At 41.3% G+C, this 27,385-nt stretch overlaps 1 protein-coding gene and 1 long non-coding RNA gene across 9 annotated transcripts in view; one reads left to right on the top strand and one right to left on the bottom strand.

Annotated features, from left to right (window-relative positions):
• Positions 1-27,385, top strand: part of LOC147028385 (transcription factor AP-2-alpha-like) — a 167,440-nt gene that overhangs the window by 24,574 nt on the left and 115,481 nt on the right. For 4 of the 7 annotated variants that reach the window (XM_085878708.1, XM_085878706.1, XM_085878711.1 and 1 more), the window contains exons 2-6: positions 7,622-7,719; positions 9,503-9,961; positions 11,868-11,976; positions 25,018-25,252; positions 25,505-25,623. In XM_085878708.1, the coding sequence (XP_085734834.1) occupies positions 7,672-7,719; positions 9,503-9,961; positions 11,868-11,976; positions 25,018-25,252; positions 25,505-25,623 (970 nt within the window). In that variant the 5' untranslated portion in view covers positions 7,622-7,671. Of the gene's footprint in view, positions 1-6,910; positions 7,239-7,621; positions 7,720-8,802; positions 9,121-9,502; positions 9,962-11,867; positions 11,977-25,017; positions 25,253-25,504; positions 25,624-27,385 lie in introns of those variants that run through there. The other 3 variants (XM_085878707.1, XM_085878710.1, XM_085878709.1) reach the window with 3 other exon arrangements.
• Positions 535-8,697, bottom strand: LOC147028386 (uncharacterized). 2 transcript variants are annotated; one of them, XR_015057555.1, is made up of 4 exons: positions 8,523-8,697; positions 3,789-3,968; positions 2,644-2,716; positions 535-2,176 (listed from the first exon to the last, which is right to left on the bottom strand). It is a non-coding gene; the product is annotated as an uncharacterized LOC147028386 (long non-coding RNA). The 2 variants fall into 2 exon arrangements; XR_015057553.1 differs by having other exon boundaries at positions 535-2,716.

The raw sequence follows: 27,385 nt of genomic DNA, 5'->3' as shown, positions 1-27,385 counted from the left end.
CTAGCTACCGATGTGAAAACATTCAACACAACGCAGCATTACGTGATTAGGTCACAATTAAATGGACTTGTGATTATTCATCATTTATCTCCATCAGAGGTTTTCACCTCATCTGTGTTCCATGGTGTCACATAAATAAGACTGACATGATGGCATAGAGATATGCACACTCACCTCAAAGCTGTCTAGCCTGGGTTTGAATCCCGACCCAGCTATACACCATCATCCCAGTGTTTCACAGGCAGGTTGATTCATCAGCGGGTGCGCTGTCCCTCGGATGGACATTAAATTGGGCGTCCTGTCTGATGGCGGCATTAGTTGGCGTACGCTAAATATCCCATGGTGTCCGTCACAGAGAGTAGGCGAGCTATCGCTGGCACCATAAACAATTTACAAATTCCTGCCCTCACCAACAGAGGGCACTGCATCAGCGGCACAGCCGCACACTCAAGCAATGATGCTATCCTGCAGCCATGTGCGGCATACGGAAGAAGAAGAAGAAGACAAAGACATTAATAATCATATGAACAACAATCACGTGTACAGATTTTTATGGCAGAGAGCGTGTTCTACAGAACAGGTATTATGGACCTCTTAATAATCTTTCTCTGAAGGAAATGGAACCTGGATTATGTCCGTCACTGTCTTACTTCTCGACGTACATGGACACACCCATGGTTACCTAAACAACTAAAATTGTTCATCACAAAGCACTCAAACATATACATTCTATAAATAATTTCAAAAAGGCAATAACTTCCTCCGATGCATACTGATCCTAAGGGTCCATATTGACCCCTTTCATTCCATTGAAACTTGAATTGGTAGAACCGGAGAACTTGTACATGATGCAATCCCTTGAACTTTGTGGCAACATAATTAACATGAACTAATTTTTAACAAGAAAAAACATTTGCATCATGAATCAAGGGATACATAAGGGTCCTTGCAAGAAAGGGCTTCCTCGCCCGACTTTCTGTGGAGTCAATCATTCCATCAGGCTATATTTATTTTTCAATGTCTGAACGACTCCTGGACCTTTACTCGATGTAGTCACCATCGTCCCTACACCATGAGCCTTGAACATTGCCTCTGCCTGCAGCTCCCTTTTGCACAATGATGAAGTTAATATGAGCTACAGAACACCAAATGTATTTCCTCTGAATGTTCATCAGCTCGGAGAACGAGGCTGAAGCACTTGAAGCATGAGGCTCTCCAGATAACGATGAATATGTGAAAGCATCCCCAGGTTGTGAAAGGTTGGATGGACATCCAAGGCATTTTCCAGTCGTTAAGAGATGTGGAAGATCAGTCTGAAACACTTCTATCCGAATCACCTTTCTGTTGCTTAAACTGGTCATCCAAGTTGTCCTGTATCCCGAGCTTTCCTGCCATCTCGACTGCTTTGAAACCCTCATTACCAGACACGTCCGAGTTGAATGGTTGAACCCCAGTGACTCTGAAATCACTCACTGCTTTTTTCGCTGGTCACAGCCTTCTTGTATACTTTCCTTATGACCGCCAACTCGATATTCAATCAATGGCTCACCACAATGGCTGCGTAACCATGTCTGAACTTCCATTCCTCGATGTGATTGAGGCGAGTGGAGGTAGAAACTGCAATCCAAGGGTTATATCTTGCTCGTACAATCGGGAGGAAGATAGATCATCACGGCGTTGTTTTCTTGGACTTTATGGATGCCTGTGACATTATTACTATTAGATCCATCATGGGGGACCGTTCAATGTTGGTACGATTGGCTGAGGTTGGGATCGAGTCTGCTCGGGTTTGATAAAATAGTCGAACCACTCGTGAGTAAACAATGAATTGTGGATGCAACCTGTTCGTCTGCACGGACCTCTGACCGTTCCATTGGGGGTGACTTGTTGATGAGTTCTGGCTTCTTCTTCCGCGGGAACTGAAGTGCCCAGTCTGGGCCAACAGTTCTCTTCTGGTTGTTGAATGGATGTTTAATTCCCTTCTGCTCACAATACTCAAAAACTAGCCGGCGGATGTCAAGCATTTTCAACCCCTCGGGGTGGTGTTGCGAGGGACGTTGCAGCATTTCGCCGTCGTTTTCAGGGAGTCTCCGTCTTGGACAGCCCGAACAGCCAACCTCATGATTCCCACATCCCAGGCTGCTCTCTTTCCCTGACTGCTATACTTCTGAGGCATCTGTAACGACAGAAGAAGTTTCCTCTGGGTTTTAAAGCAATACCAGGTCACAAGGTATACCAGAACATGGCAGTTGCCTTTAAAAACAGGTGCACGTCGTCAATTCCACTTGAACCCACAATGAAATTCAAATCGGGCCAACTGCCGATCTCATGAAATGCTCACGTCATTGATCTTATCATATGTGATATAAACAAGTGATGGCATGTAACTGCGGAACTGATGTCTTGTTGGAGAATATGCGTGTCCATGTTACCCAAATACATGAGGTCAGGCAGAACGGATGTGGTCAAAAGTGAATGTGCCAATTGAAGTTGGTGTTTGCACAATATTCCTAAACTGCACGTGATATCATTCAATAAATTCTCCTCGCTTACGCCATCATCTAGTCACGGTCGTATCTTTGTAATTGCCAAAAACAAAAAATCCTTCACACCGTCTATCGAAATGATCATGAACATTCTTACCTTGTTTTTATGCCAAAGATCAGCTGAGGAAAGATGATTGCCTTAAAACATCACCATCTTGGACAAGCAATTTCTATCAAACACAAATGGAAGAAAAGTTGTTGCTCTGGCCACAAATTCCATGGGATACATATTACACAATGGTCCACATGACCATCTCACTCCTCCTTTGTCGACATTATATGACTATTTCTTACACTCGACTGTCCCTTTCACTTGCAAGACCGAAATGAACGGTCGTGGAGTTGCGGAGAAGAAGGGTGATTGAGGAGCAGGTGGGAGGCATTGTAAAGGGCGAGGAGATATAAAATATTTAGTGGTAAAGGGCATATTTTGAATGCTTTGAGGGTGGGCAAGCGCAAGATCTTTTCTTTTCATTTTTTTTCAGACAATTCAGACATGTTGTTGTTTTTCGACTTAGCTGTTCACACATACAGTATGCCACACGAAGGACAAGGACACTGTGATGTGATGCAAAGATTAACATAGTATATAGCAACCGAGGCTGAGGATTATATATCAATTATGCAGCATCTTGAACCAAGTACTTGTGCTGAGATGCCAAACAGATCACTCCGTAACCTCACGGTGAAGCAGTTTCATTCATTCATTCATTCATTCATTTATCGTTGGACACTTTGTGAGTCTTTCCAGGCTTTGAGCTCAAGGTGAAAATCGAAGAGAGACAGAGACAGGAGAAGAGAGGGGAGAGTCAACATGAGATTCAATCCAAGGGTGTGTGTGTGTGTGTGTGTGTGTGTGTTTTACTCCTTGTTGCCGCAGACTATTTTCTAAGGGTCGTGTCCCATTCGAAAAGGAAACTCCATTCACTTTCGGTATATCTAAATAAAGGTAGTGTGGGATTATTTTTAACGTTCGTTATGGAGAACTCAGCAAGGACAGGTGTAGGTGTATACACCTGTGGATTCAGATTTAACGTGATAACCAGGTCATGATGAAGTGACACACGGAGCTTAGGCAGTCGGAGAGTCATTCAGAGTTGAGTGAAATGGACCATCTACTAATGTATATATATATATATATATATATATATATATATATATATATATATATATATATATATATATATATATATATATCTATAAAAACATTTATTTATAGAAATATATATAATTATCCCTTACCTTCTGTTTCCATAGAACAGTGTCACATATTAAATATATCAGTTGCACGAATGCAAGCTAAGTTGGATCTTCCATGCGTGCTGTTCAGCGATGATTGTGTCGATGAATCTCGGCTGTTTTTGAGCCGTGCCTGCGTTGAGTGAGCATTTTTGGACCGAGGGTGATCAGTAAGTCCGTGGCCTACCAAGAAAAAAGGGACAAAAGGAATCAAATGTGGCGAATGCTGAAAAACAGTCAAAATTGATGGCATGGACCCTGCGTGGAAAGACAACAGTTTCGTTAATGTTGTTCATACTGTACCAGACGATGTACTCACAACGTGACCCGACCAACATGAGGTCTTTCTACAGGTACGCTCGTGGTGCTTTAACAGTCAAATCGTCGTTTTATCCACGGAACAATAATTGCACACACGAAAACGTCAAATGTTACCTTGAATTATTTATTCTTTCCTTTATCAATTATTGACGATAAAAATACAATAAAACGCACTCTTTTATTAGTTACAAAGATCTTGTGCAATATGTTCACGTCGGCAGTTCGTTGGCATCGTATGAAGGTGTTTGTTTGTACAATGGGTACATTGTATGTGTGGACCATAAAACATCCTGCTCGGCATACCCTTCGTGCGTCGTCTTGATGTATAATTAAGTGCATCGTGTGAACCAAAGTGGACCTTGAAAGGGGCAGCTTTGGTCTCGAGTCTCTCCTGTAGACCGTACCCCATGAACAGTGATCGAGATGAAGTTTGAAAGTTCAATTTCCCACCAGTTCACCTGTTTTCCCATCAAATCGTTCGCATTGTCATATATATATATATATATATATATATATATATATATATATATATATATATATATATATATATATATATATATATGTTATATATATATATATATATATATATATATATATATATATATATATATATAACATATATATATATATATATATATATGTTATATATATATATATATATATATATATATATATATATATATATATATATATATATATCCATACTCTCACGCACAGTATTAGACTCATAATAACATGTATGCCTGTATTATTATATTATTTATTTATCATATTATATTATTATGTTGTTTTCAGCTATTATTGGGAATAATACCCTATAATGAATATAGCTTGGAATTTTGATGATTTTGTTCATTGGCAAAATGGTTTATTCCTCCGTTTGATCAATTATGTTTTTTTTTTTTGTTTATTTCCAATTTTAAAACCTCGACATCAAGCAATCAGTTTCATTTAATTTCTCCGTTTCTGCGAATTCCGCTCCGGACTGACTTGATTGGCGGTGAAAGGCCTGTTTGTGAAGGTTCAAATGAGCGGTGTATAATAAGGCTGGCTCCTCACGTGCCATGAAACTCAATTATATGAAAAAAAAATATATATATATATATATATATATATATATATATATATATATATATATATATATATATATATATATATATATATATATATATATATATTCGAGATTAGCATAATTATTATTATTACATCATAATGCAATTGTTACAAACAAAGCATGTCGTCGCCAAGGCGACAACCACCGTGGAAACAGTGCTGGGATTGGATGTATGGATTGAAACATGGTGGAATGATTTATTATATACATTGCTGTATGGAGGAATATCTCGTCCTCGCATCCCCCGATGATCGAGGAATGATTTGGAGGTTAATTTGATGACTTCCTCGAATGATTCCCGATCATCCCGCCAATACACTTGGTGGTGACGGACAATGGTTTTGGAATAATAGCGCGGAATAACGTAAATTGGCTGATAATCAGCGAACTCCGCGTGACATGTATAATTGAGTAAAAATTTATATAAATCTATAACGATTCATAATGATAATTTGGAATCATTACATGAGTGCGATTGATTTCATGTTTCTATTATAAGGTTTACTGGGAATGCTCTCAATGCATCTGGAGCTTCCTCGAACCAACGACGTTGGTGTATCAGAGGAGGAGGAAGAGGAGGAGGAGGAAATAGAATAAACAAAGCATGCACGTCATAATTCATTTCCTTTATGTGACTAGTTTGAATTGTTATGTGCATGACACTTGCCGAAGGTACCAGGACTCCTCCAGAGTTTACGTAAATCATCACGGTCAACATCATCATCATTTTCTGTTGCAGCGTCGGTACTCCCGATGCAGTTTCTCAGCGAGAGACACGCTAGGTGGTTCGCCATTGCCTAACTCCCCGCAGTCACTGATCGCCTTCTCTTCGCGAAGGACATCGATCGTGGGGGTCTTTAACGTCCACGACCCGATGCCGGTAGGCAGGACGCCCGGCTTCACGTCCGTCGGATCCGAGAGACGGACGGCACATGCATTGATGAATAGCACCAGCATGACGGTTTATAGCTGCGTCGGGATTCGAACCCACCAAGATAGCTGAGACACGAGTGTGCGTACCTTTTGGCCATCCTGCCAGCCAGCTTCACTTGTGCCATTGTTTACGTAACGTGAGTCTTTGCCCATTTACACCCGACGGTGTGGTGAAGCTTTTGTCCAAACTTTACAGCACGTTGAACCCGACAAAGCGCGTGTCCGGCCGGCGTGTTACGTAATCATTATGCATCACAAATCGTGACGTCGAATTTATCGTGACGTAGGCACTGCGTATTTAATTACAGAATAACCAGCTAGAGACGCATTTAAGGCTTTTCAAATCGAGTAATGAATGATAACGAGGTGAGCATGTTCATTGTCGAGTTCGGCTACTAAATTACAACATCAGTGTATATAGTATTGTTCTATATTTTAAAAACGGAACATTTACAACGTGACACGAAACACATCGGCGGCATCGGCGATGCGGATGTTTTAAAACTCGAGTATAAAATCGTAAGATAATAATAATAATAATTATTATTATTGTGATTATTAAAATGAGAGCATTGTCAGTGCGTCATGCTTCGTTCAATACTGTATTTATAAATAAATAGAGTATATATATAATATTATATGTATATATATATATATATATATATATATATATATATATATATATATATATATATATATATATATATATATATATATATATATATATATATATCAACCTTGGAGGAAAAGAAAGACCTCGTGGTTCCCGCCTTCCCAGCGCTGCGGTATCTGGACAGTGATGGCGATCCTGCCGACTCGTGTCGTCGCGAATCGGGAGAGAAATGGGACGTCGTCCATGTTGATCGCCGGTCACTGTCGAGATCCCCAGGTGTGGGGTGGGCACGTTGGGTGTGTTGCGTGATTGGGGGAGGGGCTGGCAATTAGCGCCCCCCTCTCTCGCGTGCGCGCTTCGTATCCCTCCCCCACGAGTGAAGCCATTAACCAAATAAGCAACCATCCCTACCACCACTACCTCCAACCATACTGCGTGCAACAGCATCATTCCCAGGCAAGGTGCACGACAGGTAAGACCTTTAATCGTCCACAAAGAGCTCCCTTTACGGGGCCATCGGTCGATAGTCGATGCCTTGTTACTAGGACATCGTGACTGAAATATAGGGCGGTGTGTGCACAATGTAACCTTCGGCTTGGTGTGTGTGTGTGTGTGTGTGTGTGTGTGTGTGTGTGTGTGTGTGTGTGTGTGTGTGTGTGTGTGTGTGTGTGTGTGTGTGTGTGTGTCGATTATCTCCATCATTTCTATCGCTCGGCTCATCGTCGTGTCGGTGATTATACCGTCGGAAGGTTGACACCGGGCACGTGTGTAAATGAACATTAATGATGCTTTAACACTGCCCCCCCCTCTACTCCTGACTCCTTACTACCCCTCCAACCCCCTCCCCCCTTCCAGGAGGACTCACCGCATCTCATTGGAACCCTCGGCCATCGGGAATTGGCGCCATGCTCTGGAAGCTGACGGAAAGTATAAATTACCAACACACGTACCAGGTAGGCCGGCAGGGAAACGTTTGTGTTAAGGGTTCCTCTCGGAGCAATTGCTTCCTCGAGCGCCGTTATCTCTGGCATGGCGGCCGCGTCGTTCCTCCTCGTGCTGCTTATTTATTGAGCGACAAAACTTTACGTGCAGTCCGAGGAGCCGTTTACCTCCAGCTTTCCCGCGACGAGCTTTTATAAAGTTCCCAGCGGTCACATTCCTGATGCTAAACCGTTTGTAAAGGCTCTATGGCGGCTGCTCAGTCTGTGCGTGCGCGCGTGTGTGTTTATTTATTTTACGTTAAATAAATGATGTGTGTATATATATATATATATATATATATATATATATATATATATATATATATATATATTCAGGCTCTTTAACCGGTTAGGAGGGGACACGCCAATGGAATCGAGATACAGACAGAAGACCATTGATAATTCATCACAATGCTGAGAATCTCGATTGTGACGCGTTTTACAATCTTTGTGCTTTTTACGCATTTTCGACTCCTCTTGGCCTTGCTCAGGTATGTGTGCGCGAGGCAGCCCCTCGGGCGTCTCAAGAACGTCCTTTCTACATGCGGACACCTCGAACGTCAATTTAGCAAGACAAGTGCGACTGTTACGGACACGCGGAAGCTTGATTTTGGGAAACAGAGCAGGGATTTGATGAGCCCTTCGTTTTCGTAACGGATGCGCACACACCGTGACGATTCCTCAGGCCTACCTCCATCATATTCCCACTTAGTCACTGCATCGTTCCAAGCATCAGGCGCTAAAGTACCCACAGAGCTACGTAAGCAACCGAGTACCGGGATTCCGGAGCTCCGGAGAGGGCCGGGTGCCCTGATCAGGGATCATGTCACGAAAAGCTGCTCGGAACCAGCGGCCGCGGCTTAGAATTTGTTCTCGGAGTCGCTTGCGTGCTTCGCTCCTCCGCCTTTCTGTATCTCTCAACAGAGCAAAGCGCGTCATTCCCGAGGAGGATGCGCTACGGTTGGTCGAAGGGCTTTTGGGGGTGGGAAGTTGCGGGGAGGAGTTATGGGGTAAAGGATCTGCGTTGGGGGCTGGGAAGGAGGGGTGGGGTGGAAGGGTGCTTCCCCGGCGGCGAAATATTAATAGTCATGAACCGCTGCGCCCCGCTTCCAAGTCTGCGCGGGCCGGTCCGGCTCTAGAGCGATCGAGTGAGTGCGTGCCAAGCGGCCCATGGAGCGCGGCCTCCGCGACGTGCAATAGCTGTGGCTTCGAAGCCCACATGCCGTGGCCGCGGCCCCTGTGTGCCTGACAAGCTCTCACGGGATACCTGTGGGAGGGACGGGCAGTGAGTGAATCAGAACGACAGACTTTCTGGCAGAACGACGGAGGCGCTGGACGCTTTCAGCGATGTTAGTGCACACTTACAAAGCCATGGTGAGTTACCTGTCGCTCGGGCCGTAACTATACGGACAATTTGCGCGGAGAGTTAAACGGTTCTGCAGCCACACAGCCAATTCTCCGAACTTTAGCTTGCCTCGGGTCCTATATCCGTTTCCCGCAAAGGCCCTGCAGAAAGTGGTCACGAGAGTCCTGTCATGTGAAGCTAAACCCGTTGGACAAGTTTCTTTCATGTCCCACAACAATGTTAACTGCTTCATGGGTTTGGAACACACCTGGAAGGAATCCAAATGTACCAGTTCATTGATTGCCTCTCAATAAGCAATGGTTGGTCCTGAACCGTTGGCACACGTGCCTGGGGCAACGCGAGCGATGTATCCTGAGTGTTTTACGCCTTGTGTCGCTCATGTTTTTGCAGCAGGAGCGCCATGACAGCGGGAACAACCACAGTGCAGCGCGTCTCACGCAGATCGGGGCCTTGGGACAGGCGCCATACCCAGCTGCGCCACCTCTCTCACACACGCCTAATCCAGAGTTCCAGCCGCCATACTTTCCCCCACCCTACCAGCCACTGCCATACCACCCTCAACACCAGGATCCATACTCGCACGTGGGTGACCCTTACCTGAATGTGCTACCGCAGCAGAGTGCCGCCGCGGCATGGCCGTCGCAGAGACACACGCAGGACTCTCTCCAGCAGAGCCAACACCGCACTGTTGCGCACCTCGGACCGGGTCTCGACCCTCGGCGTGACTTCGCCGCTTTCCGAAGGCCCGATGCCCTCTCGGGTGGTCTACCGGCCATCGAACACTCGGTCACGGCCGCTGATGCGCTGCAGATATCTTCGCTGTCACAGGCCGGAATGGACGACGTACAGGTGTGTGTGTGTGTGTGTGTGTGTGTGTGTGTGTGTGTGTGTGTGTGTGTGTGTGTGTGTTTGTGTGTAGCACTTCATTAAGCAATATGTAAACTCCTCGGTTAAGATGCAAGACATATAGTAAAGCTCTAAAAGGTCGACTGGACCAAAACACAATCGGCTATGGACTACTGTATATGAAAACAATGCGGAATCCGTGTTGAGGGAATGAAAGATGGATTGGTTGAAAACAGATCCGTTTCGAAGAAGTACATTTCACATAAGAAAGCAGTGTGTGCACTTGCGGTTCACTGTTCAGTGCTTACTCCATCGTTTACTCGAGAGGGCAGTTTTATTGAGGACCATTGGCTGCCATGACAGGTGCCACGGGCTGCAAACGCCTCTCCCTGTCGCTCTGCCCTTGCGACCTCTCCCTGTGGTCTTTTTTGCGCTTTTGCGGGATTGTATCTGCCGAGGTAGTCCCATATGTCGCCTACATCGATGCTTTCTTTTCCACGAGGTTCTCGTAAACCTCCTACCTGGTGCCGGGTGCAAACAAGACATCCTTATCCAGTCGTCGCTGCAGTCGGTGTACTAAGAAGCCTTCTGGGGGCTTTGTGGGGGTCTTTACGAGGCCATTAATTTCTGGATTTAATTCCATCGTGTGAAGTCTAACGGGATTCCATTTAATAGGGGGAGGAAGGAAAAAACCAAAAACGATGAAGACCAATGAACGGATAAATCGACGTTTAACGTTTTTATTTTTAAATTCCTCCGATGGTTCGGACAAATGTAAGGACGTGAGATTTGGACTTTATTCCAACGTCCATGAAGTGTGCACCTGATGCACCAAGGAAAAGTGTGGGAGTTTTTCATCCAAGGTTAAAATTGGAGCAAATTTGTGGCGAACGAAACAGGGGGAAAGTAAAATAAAATGAAAAACTCCAAAATTTCGCTCGGTTGTTTCGAACGAGAAGATTAAATGACAATTTTGAATGATAAACTCGTATTGGGAGTAAATGAAGATATGTCGAATGGGGACCCTCGCACCTCCACTCACATTGAGTATTTTTATTCATTTATTAATGTCTCAAAATATTTTTAAATTAATCCGATAGAGGTGAGAGGTTGTTTCGATCTTTACCTACCGACGAGTTATCGTGAAAAGTCGTGGGAGTTCAATGAAAAAAAATAAAAGACAAACAAACAATTTATTGTCGCACGGATCCTGCAACCGAAAAGCAAAATGATCAATCTTACTTCCCCTACAAGTCCTTTCCAAAAGAGAGGTCGATGGACACATTGCCAGGGAGGGTTTCCGTCCAACGAATATCCGCAAGTTGGAGTTACACCTGTACACGCGCGTGTGCAGGGGGTCCATTGGGCCGGATGATTATGTCACCGAGCGAGACTATTAGACCGCCTTATAGTCTATCAATCCTCACCTTGTTAAGCAGCAAGAGGGTCGAGGATTGTACAACGCACACATCTCGGTGGCGTTTCCGACATTGCCAACACTTCATTGGTAAAGAGATTGGTCCGCGCGAGACCGCCGACTTCAACAACCATGGACCATGCCCTATTATATACCTGAAGGTGATTCAGATGAAGGTGAAGGTGACCATGGATCCTTCATATAAAATCATATGTTCAATCTCGAACCTGTATGTTTGTGTACAAACCCAGCTGGCTTTCCATTGTAACAACAGTTTGAGTCAAACACAAAAGGTGTACACACGAGTGTTGGACGGATACATTCATTAGGTGTGTGTGTGTTTTATGTAATAATACAGTATACATGTTTATATTTTGGATATGTTGTTCTTTCATTGATGTACTAGTATGTTAAAAGTTGTCTTTGTTACTCGATGCCTCTCTCGACGTGAACACTGCCCACTCCCTTTTCCCGGCCTCGCGTTTTCTTTAGCGGTCGCTGTGCCTCGGTGGGCCGTGGCAGGTGGAGGATGCGGGAAGCATGAGCTTGCTGGAGCAGAGTGTGATCAAGAAGGGTCGCTATCCACTCCTCTCACCACTATGTAAGTTCCATTTCTGCCTTTCTACACCACTCGGAGCCAGGCGGTACTGCACACCTGTCGTGAATGCCCGATTCGCGTTAATCTACCTTATCTATGTGTTCACGAAACTCGTGGAATTTGCGAACGTGTCAGAGATGAGGGTTGAGGTGCACGGTCTCAGCATGTATGTGCTCTGCATGTGTCGGGAAATGGGCAGGGAGGGGGGGGTGGGAGAGGGGAGGTTAATTTAAAGGAGGAAGAAGGCCGTAATAAATAGCAGACAAGACGAGGAGGTACAATGCCAAACGGGCTAAACCAACGTGAAATGTGGGCGCATGTCGTGTATTCTCAAGTGCTGCAGTGCATTTTGGATCACGTGACATAACTCAGAGATTTCGCGTTTGAGCCGTCTCGTCTGGGTTTGATTCCCGATCCGACTGTAAACAATCTGACTGGTGTTTCATAGTGCGAATGAGTGCGCCATCCCTCGGATAGACGTTCAGCCGAAGACTGGGTCCATGTCCACGAGTATCGATGGTGGACGTTAAAGATCCCACGGTGTCTCTTGCGAAGAGTAGGTCAGTTAGTGATGCCACCCCTGAGATAAATTGAAAATTCCTGGTCTCACGAAACTGCTGGGAAAGCAACGGCGAAACCACCCAGTTGCTCCGAGAGCAGGAAAGCCTTGGGAAGCGGGTTGGGAGGGACTCGTACCATCGTGAGATGCACGTTTTTGCACTCAATAAAAGCAATGGCAATGACGATGCAAGTACCTTCCAAGCCTCCTCGTCTTTACAAACGATTTATATCTTTTCAAATCGGGGAAATGTCCAAACAGCTTCGTTGTATTTCTGCTTTGTTCCTCCAGTGATCTCCACGTCGTCGTTCGTTGTGTTAGAGATCGCTCAAGCTTGTTACCGAGCAACACTGACTTGCTCTCATTTCCCACGCCATCGCCATTGCATGCACACCACATTACATGTGACACACCAGCGGGCCACCTCTCTGTTCACGAATCAAGGAAGATGCTATTGTCCTGTTATTTTATCACAATCCACGATTCGTTCGATACGAATCGTTCCATTGCTCGAGTGGTTCATCAGACGATGTTGAATGTGGGACGTTAATATGGCATGCGTTTAGGGCCATGGATTATGTATCCCCTAAAGTAACAGCTTTCCTTTTTCCATCCTTATTCGAACCCATAGAATGTCCACGGCGCACTCACTCCACGCGGGTTCACATCGTGAGCGGCTCGTGTTTGAACATATCTGTTCAGGTCAAAATGAAGGATCTTCCAGAGTGGTTTCAGACAGGGCCGGATTTAGGCGTGGGCAAGCTGGGCAGTTGCCCAGGGGCTTCCACAATCAGGGGGCCTCCACATATTTCATGAAAAAAAAAATTGTAAGGAAAAATGTATTTGTGAGTGCCTGAATGGTAGTTGGTAGTTCGTGGAACAGATGTAAGATATTCATCGATAACAGATAGAAGATATTCATCTGATCTCATTCTCTATTTTATAGAGAAGTTCAGATTCTTTGTTCTTGAAAAAATACACTTTATGGATGACTGTAAATATGTCTTGTCACCTTTTTAGTATTCTAAGGTAGGGTGGGCCTCCACCACTGAAGGCTGCCCAGGGTCCACACCACATGTCTAAAATCCGGCCCTGGCTCCAGACAAGTAGCACGATGGGTCCCACAAAGTAGTTGGACCACTTTTTAGTTGGCCCCACGTTCAAAAGACCGGCAATTCCGCCGTATGGCACGAACCGTCCTGTGTTCGTTAGAGGTCTCCAGAGCTCGTTTAGCCATAATTAGCTGTATTAGGCCCGGTTGAGCTATTAATACCGGCAGCCATCGATCACCGGACTGTATGGACCTGCAACCCAACCCCTACCAATGCCGTCCCCAACCCGTCCCCCCCGCCCCCACTCGCGCTGATTGCGCACAAAAGCGTGCAAAAAAGATTATTGTGTTGACTTTGGGATTAGGAATAGCTATTAGCCGGCAGCCCGAAGGCTCCCTGTGCCATATATTATGGGCTTAGGGTTAGGTCAGGGGTCGTTGAAGGGGGGGGGGGGCCTTTGATTCGCATGCGCGAACCATGATAATCGTTCGAGTTCCAGGACAAACTCGGAGCCAATTTCACGTCTTTTTTTTTTTTTCTTTGCCTTCACTTGTAATCCTGCATTGCAGCGATAACGAAGCCGAATTGATTTATATCGATGCAACGTGACCGGCTTTTTACCTCATCGATTAACTCCGGCCCGGCAAATCGGGCCCACCTTGATTGGTGATGATAACGACAAAATTCCCCAGAACTCATTACGTCCGTCAAAATCCGCTCACATTTCACCATTATTACCCCCCATTTTTTATTTCCTCATAAGTCTCTCCAGATGAACCGTTTAGCCACTACCGATGCATTTCGCTCGATGATTCATAAATTGCTTTCACGACCGCACAAGAGGACGGTCAAACACGAGACGTGTCGTGCTGGTGCTCGTTCGCATTCCAAACAAGTACGTACAATAAATCGAGGAAAAGAGGATGTGCATCGTTCACCCTGAACATCGCACCGGGTCGACATTGAACCGAATGTGTAACAAGGAGTCGCTTTCACGTTCTCTGTAAATGACCGGAGGAAAAAAAAAAAACGAAACGACAAAACAAAAGAAACTCAAAAAAGTTTGGAAAACCGGACAATCCAGAGGTCGATGTCCGCAGCGTGGAGCGGTTTGGGTTTGAGTTGGACACGGCACTCCATGTGCAAAATTCCGCACGAGACGTCGTGCTGCTTGGCTCCTTCATGTCGGTGGTCGGACAACATGAGTACGGAAGATACTTACTTGTACGTTATATATGAGGTGAGAGAATACTGCACATGTACATGATATATGGGGAGAGAATACTGCACATGTACATGATATATGGGGAGAGAATACTGCACATCTACATTTTATAGGGTGAGAAAATACTGCACATGTACATGATATATGGTGAGAGAATACTGCACATGTACATGATATATGGGGAGAGAATACTGCACATGTACATGATATATGGGGAGAGAATACTGCACATGTACATTATATATGGTGAGAGAATACTGCACATGTACATTATATATAGGGAGAGAATACTGCACATGTACATGATATATGGGGAGAGAATACTGCACATGTACATTATATATGGTGAGAGAATACTGCACATGTACATTATATATGGGGAGAGAATACTGCACATCTACATGATATATGGTGAGAGAATACTGCACATGTACATGATATATGGGGAGAGAATACTGCACATGTACATTATATATGGTGAGAGAATACTGCACATGTACATTATATATAGGGAGAGAATACTGCACATGTACATGATATATGGGGAGAGAATACTGCACATGTACATTATATATGGTGAGAGAATACTGCACATGTACATGATATATGGGGAGAGAATACTGCACATCTACATGATATATGGTGAGAGAATACTGCACATGTACATGATATATGGGGAGAGAATACTGCACATGTACATTATATATGGTGAGAGAATACTGCACATGTACATTATATATAGGGAGAGAATACTGCACATGTACATGATATATGGGGAGAGAATACTGCACATGTACATTATATATGGTGAGAGAATACTGCACATGTACATTATATATGGTGAGAGAATACTGCACATGTACATGATATATGGTGAGAGAATACTGCACATGTACATGATATATGGGGAGAGAATACTGCACATGTACATGATATATGGGGAGAGAATACTGCACATATACATTATATATGGTGAGAGAATACTGCACATATACATTATATATGGTGAGAGAATACTGCACATGTACATGATATATGGGGAGAGAATACTGCACATCTACATGATATATGGGGAGAGAATACTGCACATGTACATGATATATGGGGAGAGAATACTGCACATCTACATGATATATGGGGAGAGAATACTGCACATATACATTATATATGGTGAGAGAATACTGCACCTGTACATGATATATGGTGAGAGAATACTGCACATCTACATTTTATAGGGTGAGAAAATACTGCACATGTACATGATATATGGTGAGAGAATACTGCACATGTACATGATATATGGTGAGAGAATACTGCACATCTACATTTTATAGGGTGAGAAAATACTGCACATGTACATTGTATATGGTGAGAGAATACTGTACATATTCATAATATATGAAGAGACAATACTGCACATATACATTGTACATAGTGAGAGAATACTGCACATCCACATTATATAGGGTGAGAGAATACTGCACATATACATTTTACAGGGTGAGTGAACACTGCACATTTACATGACATATGGTGAGTGAATACTGCACATATACATTGTATTGGGTGAGAATACTGCACATCAACATTATATGGGGTGAGAGAATACTGCACATCAACATTATATGGGGTGAGAGAATACTTTACATATACATTATATATGGTGAGAGAATACTTTACATATACATTATATATGGTGAGAGAATACTGCACATGTACATTTTATAGGGTGAGAGAAGACTGCACATCCACATTTTATCGGGTGAAGAATACTACACATACACATCATATATGGTGAAAGAATACTGCACATATACATTTTATATGAGAGATTACTGCACATATACATTATATATGGTGAGAGAACACTGGACAAATACATTATATATTGTGAGAGAATACTGCACATCTACCTTTTATGGGGTGAGAGAATACTGCACATATACATTATATATGGTGAGAGAATACTGCACATACACATTATAAATGGTGAGAGAATACTGCACATATACATTACATATGAAGAGAGAATACTGCACATATACATTATATATGGTGAGGGAATACTGCACATATACATAATATATGGTGAGAGAATACTGCACATATACATTATATATGGTGAGTGAATATTGCACATATACATTTTATATGGTGAGAGAATACTGCACATGAACATGAAATTGGGTGAGAGAATACTGCACATTTACATTATACAGGGTGAGAGAACACTGCACATATACATTATATATGAAGATAGAATACTGCACATATACATTATCCAGAGTGAGAGAATACTGCACATCTACATTTTATAGGGTGAAAGAATACTGCACATATACATTTTACAGGATGAGTGAACACTGCACATTTACATTGTATTGGGTGAGAATACTGCACATATACATTATATGGGGTGAGAGAATACTGCACATATAATATATATTTTGAGAGAATACTTTACATATACATTATATATGTAGAGAGAATACTGCATAAATACATTATACATGGCAAGAGAACACTGCACATTTACATTATATATGGTGAATGAATACTGCACATATACATTATATATGGTGAGAGAATACTGCACACATACATTATATATGTAGAGAGAATACTGCACATATACATTATTCATGGTGAGAGAATACTGCACATCTACATTATATATGGTGAGAGAATACTGCACATATACATTATATATGGTGAGAGAATACTGCACATGAACATGAAATGGGGTGAGAGAATACTGCACATTTACATTATACAGGGTGAGAGAACACTGCACATATACATTATATATGAAGATAGAATACTGCACATATACATTATCCAGAGTGAGAGAATACTGCACATCTACATTTTATAGGGTGAAAGAATACTGCACATATACATTTTACAGGGTGAGTGAACACTGCACATTTACATTGTATTGGGTGAGAATACTGCACATATACATTATATGGGGTGAGAGAATACTGCACATATAATATATATTTTGAGAGAATACTTTACATATACATTATATATGTAGAGAGAATACTGCATAAATACATTATACATGGCAAGAGAACACTGCACATTTACATTATATATGGTGAATGAATACTGCACATATACATTATATATGGTGAGAGAATACTGCACACATACATTATATATGTAGAGAGAATACTGCACATATACATTATTCATGGTGAGAGAATACTGCACATCTACATTATATATGGTGAGAGAATACTGCACATCTACATTATATATGGTGAGAGAATACTGCACATATACATTATATATGGTGAGAGAATACTGCACATATACATTATATATCGTGAAAGAATACTGCACACATACATAATATATCATGAGAGAATACTGCACACATACATTATATATCGTGAGAGAATACTGCACATCTACATTTTATAAGATGAGAGAATACTGCATGTCTGAATTTTATAGTGTGAAAGAATACTGCACATCAACATTATATGGGGTGAGAGAACACTGCACATTTACATTATATTTGGTGAGGAATACTGTACATATACATTTTATATGGTGAGAGAATACTGCATATGCACATGATATGGGGTAAGAGAATACTGCACATATACATTATACATGGTGAGAGAATACTGCACATGTACATTATGTATGAAGAGAAAATACTGCACATATACTTTATACATGGTGAGAGAATACTGCACATCTACATTATATAGGGTGAGAGAATACTGCACATGTACATTTTATATGCTGAGAGAATACTGCACATATACATTATATACGGAGAGAGAATACTGCACATATACATTATGTATGGTGAGAGAATACTGCACATATACATGATATATGGTGAGAGAATACTGCACGTCTACATTTTACAAGATGAGAGAATACTGCACATCTGCATTTTATAGGGTGAAGGAATACTGCACATATACATTATACAGGGTGAGAACACTGCACATTCACATTATATATGGTGAGTGAATACTGCACATATACATTATACAGGGTGAGAACACTGCACATTCACATTATATATGGTGAGTGAATACTGCATATATACATTTTACATGGTGAGAGAATACTGCACATCTACCTTATATAGGGTGAGAGAATACTGCACATTCACATTATATATGGTGAGAGAATACTGCATATATACATTTTACATGGTGAGAGAATACTGCACGTCTACATTATATAGGGTGAGAGAATACTGCACATTTACATTATATATGGTGAGTGAATACTGCACATATACATTGTATTGGGTGAGAATACTGCACATCAACATTATATGGGGTGAGAGAATACTGCACATATCCATTATATATGGTGAGAGAATACTTTACATATACATTATATATGGTGAGAGAATACTGCAGTCTACATTTTATAGTGTGAGAGAATACTGCACATACACATTATAAATGGTGAGAGAATACTGCACATATATATATATATATATATATATATATATATATATATATATATATATATTTTATATGGTGAGAGAATACTGCACATATACATTATATATGGTGAGAGAATACTGCATGTCTACATTTTATAGGGTGAGAGAATACTGCACATAGACATTATACAGGGTGAGAGAACACTGCACATTAACATTATATATGGTGAGTGAATACTGCACATACGTATACATAATTTCTGGTGCGAGAATACTGCACATATACATTATATATGTTGAGAGAATACTGCACATATACATTATATATGTTGAGAGAATACTGCACATACATATACATTATTTCTGGTGAGAGAATACTGCACATATACATTATACAGGGCAAGAGAACACTGCACATTTACATGATATATGGTGAGTGAATACTGCACATATACATTTTATATATTGAGAGAATACTGCACATTTACATTATATGGGGTGAGAGAATACTGCACATATACATTTTATATGGTGAGAGAATACTGGATGTCTACATTTTATATGATGAGAGAATACTGCACATAGACATTATACAGGGTGAGAGAACACTGCACATTAACATTATATATGGTGAGTGAATACTGCACATACGTATACATTATTTCTGGTGCGAGAATACTGCACATATACATTATATATGTTGAGAGAATACTGCACATACATATACATTATTTCTGGTGAGAGAATACTGCACATATACATTATTTTTGGTGAGAGAATACTGCACATATACATTATATCGGGTGAGAGAATACTGCACATATACATTATATCGGGTGAGAGAATACTGCACATATACATTATATCGGGTGAGAGAATACTGCATGTACATGTTCTACAAGGTGAGAGAATACTGCTTTGACGCGTTATCTTGGGTTGGAATGCTCTGCATATTCTTGTTGCATGATGAGTCCAAGTCAATAAGTTGTTTTGTATTAATTATTGATTTTGTGAGTTGCCAGTCGAGATGTGAAATGTGCAGATCTTAAATTTTGATCGAAGCATCAATGACTAATTTGCCCCATTTATGCATATTTGTTTGAGCGAAACTTAGATTTATTTTATATTTTGATATCAAATAGAATATGTGCTGCGGGGCGTCCCTCCGAATCATTAACACTGAGACATCGTACTTGACCCACTACTGTGGACACGGTCATATAGGCCATTCACGCAATATACAAATGACTTAAGATAAAACGCAGTGATCATGACGTCAAGGGCTGATATTGGATCCGATTATACGCAATGCAATGGTACGAAGAGGCAACAGAGTGCTGCTCCCTGAGATCCCAAACGGCACGCATCCAAGTCTCCAGTTCACTCGGATTGGGACAACCTGGACGGTAACTCCAAAACCGTTCTGGACAAACCGCGGCTCCTACAGGCGTTTCCTGCTTTTGCACTCCCTGTGCAATTTCCTCGGATATTAATGCCAGATGTAGCGGAGCGTCCAACACGAGCCGCCCGTGGGCGGCCCTTTGTGACCGCTCACCGTGCACCCTCAGCGGACACCCTCCGACACTCCTTAGCGATCGAGTTATCCGAGTGCTCACATTTGGACAACAATGCACATACTAAAAAGCAGACGTTCAATGCTTCAAGGCTGTTTGGCCAGGTTTGTCCCATACCTTGCACAGGTTTTGGTTCGTTACATTTCCACAACGATTCAAAACATGTTTGAGGGTGCAACGGATAGGACTAGCAGGGACTTGCACGGAGAGGGGGTCCTTGTGAATTGGGCAAGGAGCTGTAGGTGCATGATGAAGGGTTAGGAGTTGAAAGTTGAACTGACACCGATACAAGGAGGAGAGAGATTTGAGGAAATAGGACGAGACAGAGACAGAGACAGAGACAGAGACAGACACACGTTTTATATTAATGTTGACGAAAGGAAATATGGCAGGTGGACTTGGTGATGGGTAGAGTCATATGGAAAGGACAAGCACCCCTACAGTTGGTGAGAGCCATGCTTTGGGATGATCCATTGTGAAGGATTAAATGACATCGGGTGTAAAAATGCAACGATTCCAACCGGATTGTCGCATGGACACAACTCCAATCACTCAATTGAGCTGGATATACGATGTTGTCACGATCTGCTTACAGAAAACACTGCAGTGGGGACAAGATTTCACAAAATGTATTGTATTGTGTTAAACTACACTTGGAAACTCAAGTTCATTATCGAGAAAAATCTGATCTTTTCATGCCATGATTGTGTGTGTGTGTGTGTGTGTGTGTGTGTGTGTGTGTGTGTGTGTGTGTGTGTGTGTGTGTGTGTGTGTGTGTGTGTGTGTGTGTGTGTGTGTGTGTGTATGTATCTATATATCGATAGACATATAATGTATGTAGTGATGGAATGGTATACAAATGGTGTATTTATGATTAACATGTGCTTTGCCCGATTGAAATCGATGATACTATTAAATACAACCCCAAAAGCGGTGTGTAATCAGCCGGAGCGAGGCTTTAGCTGTACAGTAATAAAAGCGAAGCATAAGATTTGTACAATCTGCTGGCAAAATCAGAAATTTCACTTGGAATTGAATCACGAGAGATGCTCGTCTTCATTTGAGGTCTTCTGGAGCCCACGAGACCACAATAAATGGACCACAAAGCGGTCCCTACCTCGTTCTTATACTGAAGATAATTTGCATTCTTCTCCCAGCTGTATTTATATAATATGTCTGTTGCACCTAATATTATGCCTGTATCTGCCCATTATGTTTGTATTCATTCCTACATATGGCCATTATACCTGCGATATGTTTGTATATGACCATTATGCCTGTATAATGCCTGCAATATGCTTGTGTATGGCAATGCCTGTATATGGCTGTTATGCCTGTATATGGCCATTATGTCTTGCTTATGCTTGCATATGGCCATTATGCCTGCAATGTGCCGGTGTATGGCCATCCTGCTTGTATTATTCCTGAGTATGGCCATTAAGCATGAACTATGCTGGTATAGGGCTGGCAAGATAGCCTCGTGGTACGCACACTCATCTCTCAGCTGTCCAGCTTGGGTTTGAATCCTGACCCAGCTATAAACTGTTACCCTGGTGTTTCACAAGCAGGGTGATTCATCAATGTGTGTGTCTGGTGGCCGTTAAACTGGGCGTCCCGTCTTCCGGCATAAATTGGTGGACTTTAAAAATACCACGGTGTCCTTCGTGAAGAGAAGCTGAGCTATTGCCGGTATCATGAAGAAATTACAAACTCCTGCCTTAACTACCCCTGGGAATGGCAAACCATTCTGTATAACCCTTGACAAGAAACTTCTTCAGCAGCACCGACACGCTGTGACTGAGTTTGGTACGTCAGCATCAGATCAGGTGCCTGGATATGACCACATATATCAGGTATTCAAATTGTTATACCAACAAGATACAATAGTCTAAGAAACATCAAAAAATCTTGTGATGAGGTGTACATTTAAATATCGAAAGGAAATCAATATATTTTATTAACTGTTATAAATATTTATGAATTGAAAAATAAAAATAAAAAACCTCGGAGATGCTTGGACTATTGTGAGAATCTCATTCCGAGAACATTTTGAATATTCCCGTACCGCACGCCTTACATCGGGAGCAGATGAAAGGCTCTGGGACTGGAGTAAAAGAAAGATAATGAATGAAACTCAACTAAAACTATGATTGTACTCGAAATATTCTGTCCAACAAATTTAAAAAGTTTTGTTTTTTTACAAATGAAAGTTGTTTTGACATTTTGATCTGTACGTTGAATAAATCTATGTTTTAATTTTATTTTATTCACTTTTCTATCTGTATCTCAGGCTAGGAACTTCCTCTTTTACTGCATTTAGTAAAAAATAATCTTGTAGAATTAAACAGAAAATGTCTAATTTGATGACAGCAGTATATGACGCTTGATCAACTCGTCCCACTGCTCCTTACCTTATAACCATTGTGGAGGTGTGGCACATGACTACATGACGTGAGAGCGGTTTGTTTATTGGTCTGGCCCTCACAAGTATACCCAATATTGTGTTGCTTCCAGTGATCTGGAATCTTCACGTATCAATTAAGTTATTGTGTTCAAGCATATAATAGACACAAATCATGGTTTATGAAAGTGGAAACTGTAGCATTACATTGTCGAAAGAGTTACAAAATCTGCACCGGGGCTCCGGCTGTATTTCGTTGATTACTTTCGTCCAGTATTTTATTGGACCCTTCCGTAACTGTCGAGATATGGAGTGGAGGATACGTTACACGAGTCGATAATAGGAATGTCATAGACCCTATAATGTAACCATATCACAATAACGAGCCGGGCATTGAGATTTTGATGAGGTGGGCTTGAGGCTGCCTTAATGAAATTCCAACGAGAAACGAATGTGTAATTGAAGATGTAATTAATGTGTTTCAATAGCTCGTACAACCACTTAACAGAAGTAATCGGAAAGATCGTCTTCCAACAACTGACAAAACCTTCAGAGCATGAAGTCTGAATTCCATGAGGGAATATTGTACAAATACACAGTTTTACAATTTGTTTATCAAAAACATGATGCAAAGGGGTCTCATTTACATCTGTGGGCTTCCACCAGTTTTTATTTTTGAAAAAAAAACGCACACACACGTAAAATATTACCCATGATTGATTATATTGAATACAACTCTTCATCTTGCAAGTCGTGATCTGTTCATCAAAGTGAATATTCAACTCAAACTCCACCGTGAAGATGCAAAAGGAGCAAAGCTTTACATTATTATACTTTATATTATGTACTAAGTAACCAAACATTTTCCGTATGACATAAACACGTGTGTGTGTGTGTGTGTGTGTGTGTGTGTGTGTGTGTGTGTGTGTGTGTGTGTGTGTGTGTGTGTGTGTGTGTCATAACAGGAGATGTTGCTTTCACCAAAAAGCATTGTATGTTTTACACATTTCTTAAATTGACATTTATGATCCATGTGTGTTCACAACTTTTCCAATTACACTGTTTACACGATGTATTTCTCCAGTAGGCCTGCTTGATTAAACGTACAAGTACAACCATTTAAATTATTATTTTGCTTTTATGATGAAACAACCCTTTTATGAGGGGTAGAAACACCATGAAGAGTAAGAAACACTGCACAGGAGTAGAAATACCATGCAAGTGTAGAAATACAGGGAAGGCATATAAAGCAGAGGCAGAAACACCATGCATGAGTGGGAACACCGCATAGGGGTATAGAACAGTGCAGGAGAAGAAACACACCACGCAGGGGAACAACATGCCACACAAGGCTAACATCATTCAGGGGGATAACATCATACAGATGTGACACCATATTATGTCACACCATAGGATGCAACACCATATAGGGGTAACACCATGTAGCAAGCCATGACACCATGCAGGGGTATCACATCGGTATTTATTATCTTTTCTGCTCACTTGGCCGCCCCAGCTCTAATGCTTGAAGTACTGCAGATGAATTGAGATTTTCACAGCCGAATGAGTTTGGCATTCTACAAGGGAATACAAAGAAATCTCGACACAGAAAGAGGCCAAGAGGCCCATTATACCTGTGCCACATCCACATCATGTGCTAACAAATCACCTTATCCACAAATGCACTCATTCTCCGTGATGCCATAATTTTTACAACATGTTATTGTTTGGACATGGTGTTAAGTGGCCACCATTACGACACCCTTTACTCACTGTTGCACATCCTGTTGCGTCCAACTTACAGTCTCCATGCCCAACATGAAGTCCAACGGTGTGGGATCTCCGTCCATGACAGGCTCCAAGGAACTTCTGCATGGAGGCGGCCTGACCAACCCCAGTGAGGTATTTTGCTCAGTTCCTGGACGCCTCTCGCTGCTTAGCTCCACTTCTAAGTACAAAGTTACAGTGGCAGAGGTTCAGCGGCGGCTCTCCCCACCTGAGTGCCTCAATGCGTCCCTGCTGGGTGGCGTGCTTCGGAGGTATGTATAGCCCCTTGGTGGGTCTTTCCATGTATGCATGCCAGGACATTGAATAAATATACACATTGTGGTGCTGCTTCTTCTTTTCTTTTACAGTCGTGGTGGTCCAGCCACTACAATATATGTACATATATATATATATATATATATATATATATATATATATATATATATATATGTATGTACATATGTATATATGTACATTCTGGTCCAGGTAAACTTCTCTCAATGATGCTTTTGTATGTCTTGCAGAGCAAAGTCGAAGAACGGTGGACGTTCTCTGCGCGAAAAACTCGACAAAATTGGGCTGAACTTGCCGGCGGGTCGACGGAAGGCAGCGAATGTGACCCTCTTAACATCTCTTGTAGAAGGTAAGCATGGTCATTTTGCAGTCATGGGTACAAACGGACTGTCTTTTGTCACGAGTACACAAGAGCTATTCTTAAACAAGTGTTTATTTCATAAAATATTCGTTTTCTTGCAAATATTTTTACTCTGTGCTGAAGTTCCTGTCATGTATTCTTGAAAATAAACTGCAAAGCAACTACTTTGTAGAGTACCTATGAAGGACTTTCCAATGGTCTTGGACCAAGATACTCACAATAGTCTGTAAGATATAAACTGCCACCATTGTTTTTCACATGCCGAGTGAGGCAGCAATCTGTGCGGCTTCCATCAATCAGATGGATGTTAACCCGGAGAACATGTCTCCCAGCATATTCATGATCCAACATTGGTGGACGTAAAATACAGTATGTTGGTGGACATTGAAGATCTCTTGGTGTCTTTCGTGAAGAGTAGGTGAGATATCGCTGGCTCCCTGAAAAGGATTGACTGCAGGGAAAAACCCCCAGCATAACTAAACCACTGATCATATTTTTCAAAAAAGGGAGAAAAAATGTATTTATAAACAGAGAAATAAATGTATTTTTAAATAAAAGCAGAGGTAAATAAAATGAAAATATGATAAAGCCATACCATATGTGTTTATAAATTAGGAAAAATAAGTGTATTTATTGATAAAAGGAGAAATAATGTGTTTTTAAATGATGGGAGTAATCATGTGTTTGTAAATAAATGGACAAAAAATGTATTGATAAATATGGAGGGAGAAACAGATATATTTATTTATAAATAAAGAGATAAACAATTGTATTTATAACTAGAGAATGAGAAAAAGGTATTCATCAGTAAAGGGAGAAGTAAATGTTTTATTATAAAAACAGAAATAAATGTATTTACAAATAAAAGTTGAAATTAATGTATTTATAAATATGTTGTTTCGGGAGAAATAAATGTATTTGTAAATAAAGAGATATAGATTTATGTATAAATAGAAACATTTACATATAATGAGAGAAATGAATGCACTTATCAATCACAGGTGAAACTAGAAGGGCACTTGGTGGAGCGCATACCTCCGCCACGTAATGCCTGATCCACGAGAACATATCGGGCCCATTACATTTTTGAAATGTCATGCTATATCGTGCTCTCTACCGTTTTGGCCCCATCTCTCAATTGTGAAGAAACACTGAAAATTAAATAATTCTCGTTTCCAGATCCAGATTCGGATCTTCACCAAAATTGAATAAATTCTTCCTTGTCACACTCCAAACATGTCCACAAAGTTTCGTGCGAATCAGTCCACAACTTTTTGAGATATCGTGCTATATATTAGTTTCACCCTATCTCTCAATGGTGAAGAATCGCTTAAAAAATTCTCGTAGTCGGATCCGGATCTACACCAAAATCTAATCAGTTCGTCCTTGTCATTAAATCAGACATTTATTTACAACCTCAAAGCTGTCCAAGAAGATGTAACAGAGGACCCATTGGGTCACATCATCCTTCTCGTCGAGAAATATACAATTAAGCATGGAATTGATTTCACCATTAAAGTGAAAACACAAGGAGAGCATTTTTTCTATTTTCATTTTCAGGAATGGAGGAGAAGATTAAAAAAAAGGTGGTGTAAGGTCAGATTTATGAACATAATATAAAAACGTGAAACGGAATCATGCGTCATGTACTGATCGTAATTGAATAATCACTTTAATTTATACCAGTATTCTTGATAACAGGAGAACCAAACATTTGTTTTTCATTCTCCTTTTTTTAATATACTTGACA

Source organism: Eptatretus burgeri, chromosome 4 (assembly GCF_056783735.1).
Source record: "Eptatretus burgeri isolate ZD-2024b chromosome 4, Ebu_testis_v1, whole genome shotgun sequence".
In the NCBI taxonomy this organism is placed as follows: domain Eukaryota; kingdom Metazoa; phylum Chordata; class Myxini; order Myxiniformes; family Myxinidae; genus Eptatretus; species Eptatretus burgeri.
Note: the sequence above shows the minus strand (reverse complement) of the source record. Positions and strands in the feature narration are given on the sequence as shown.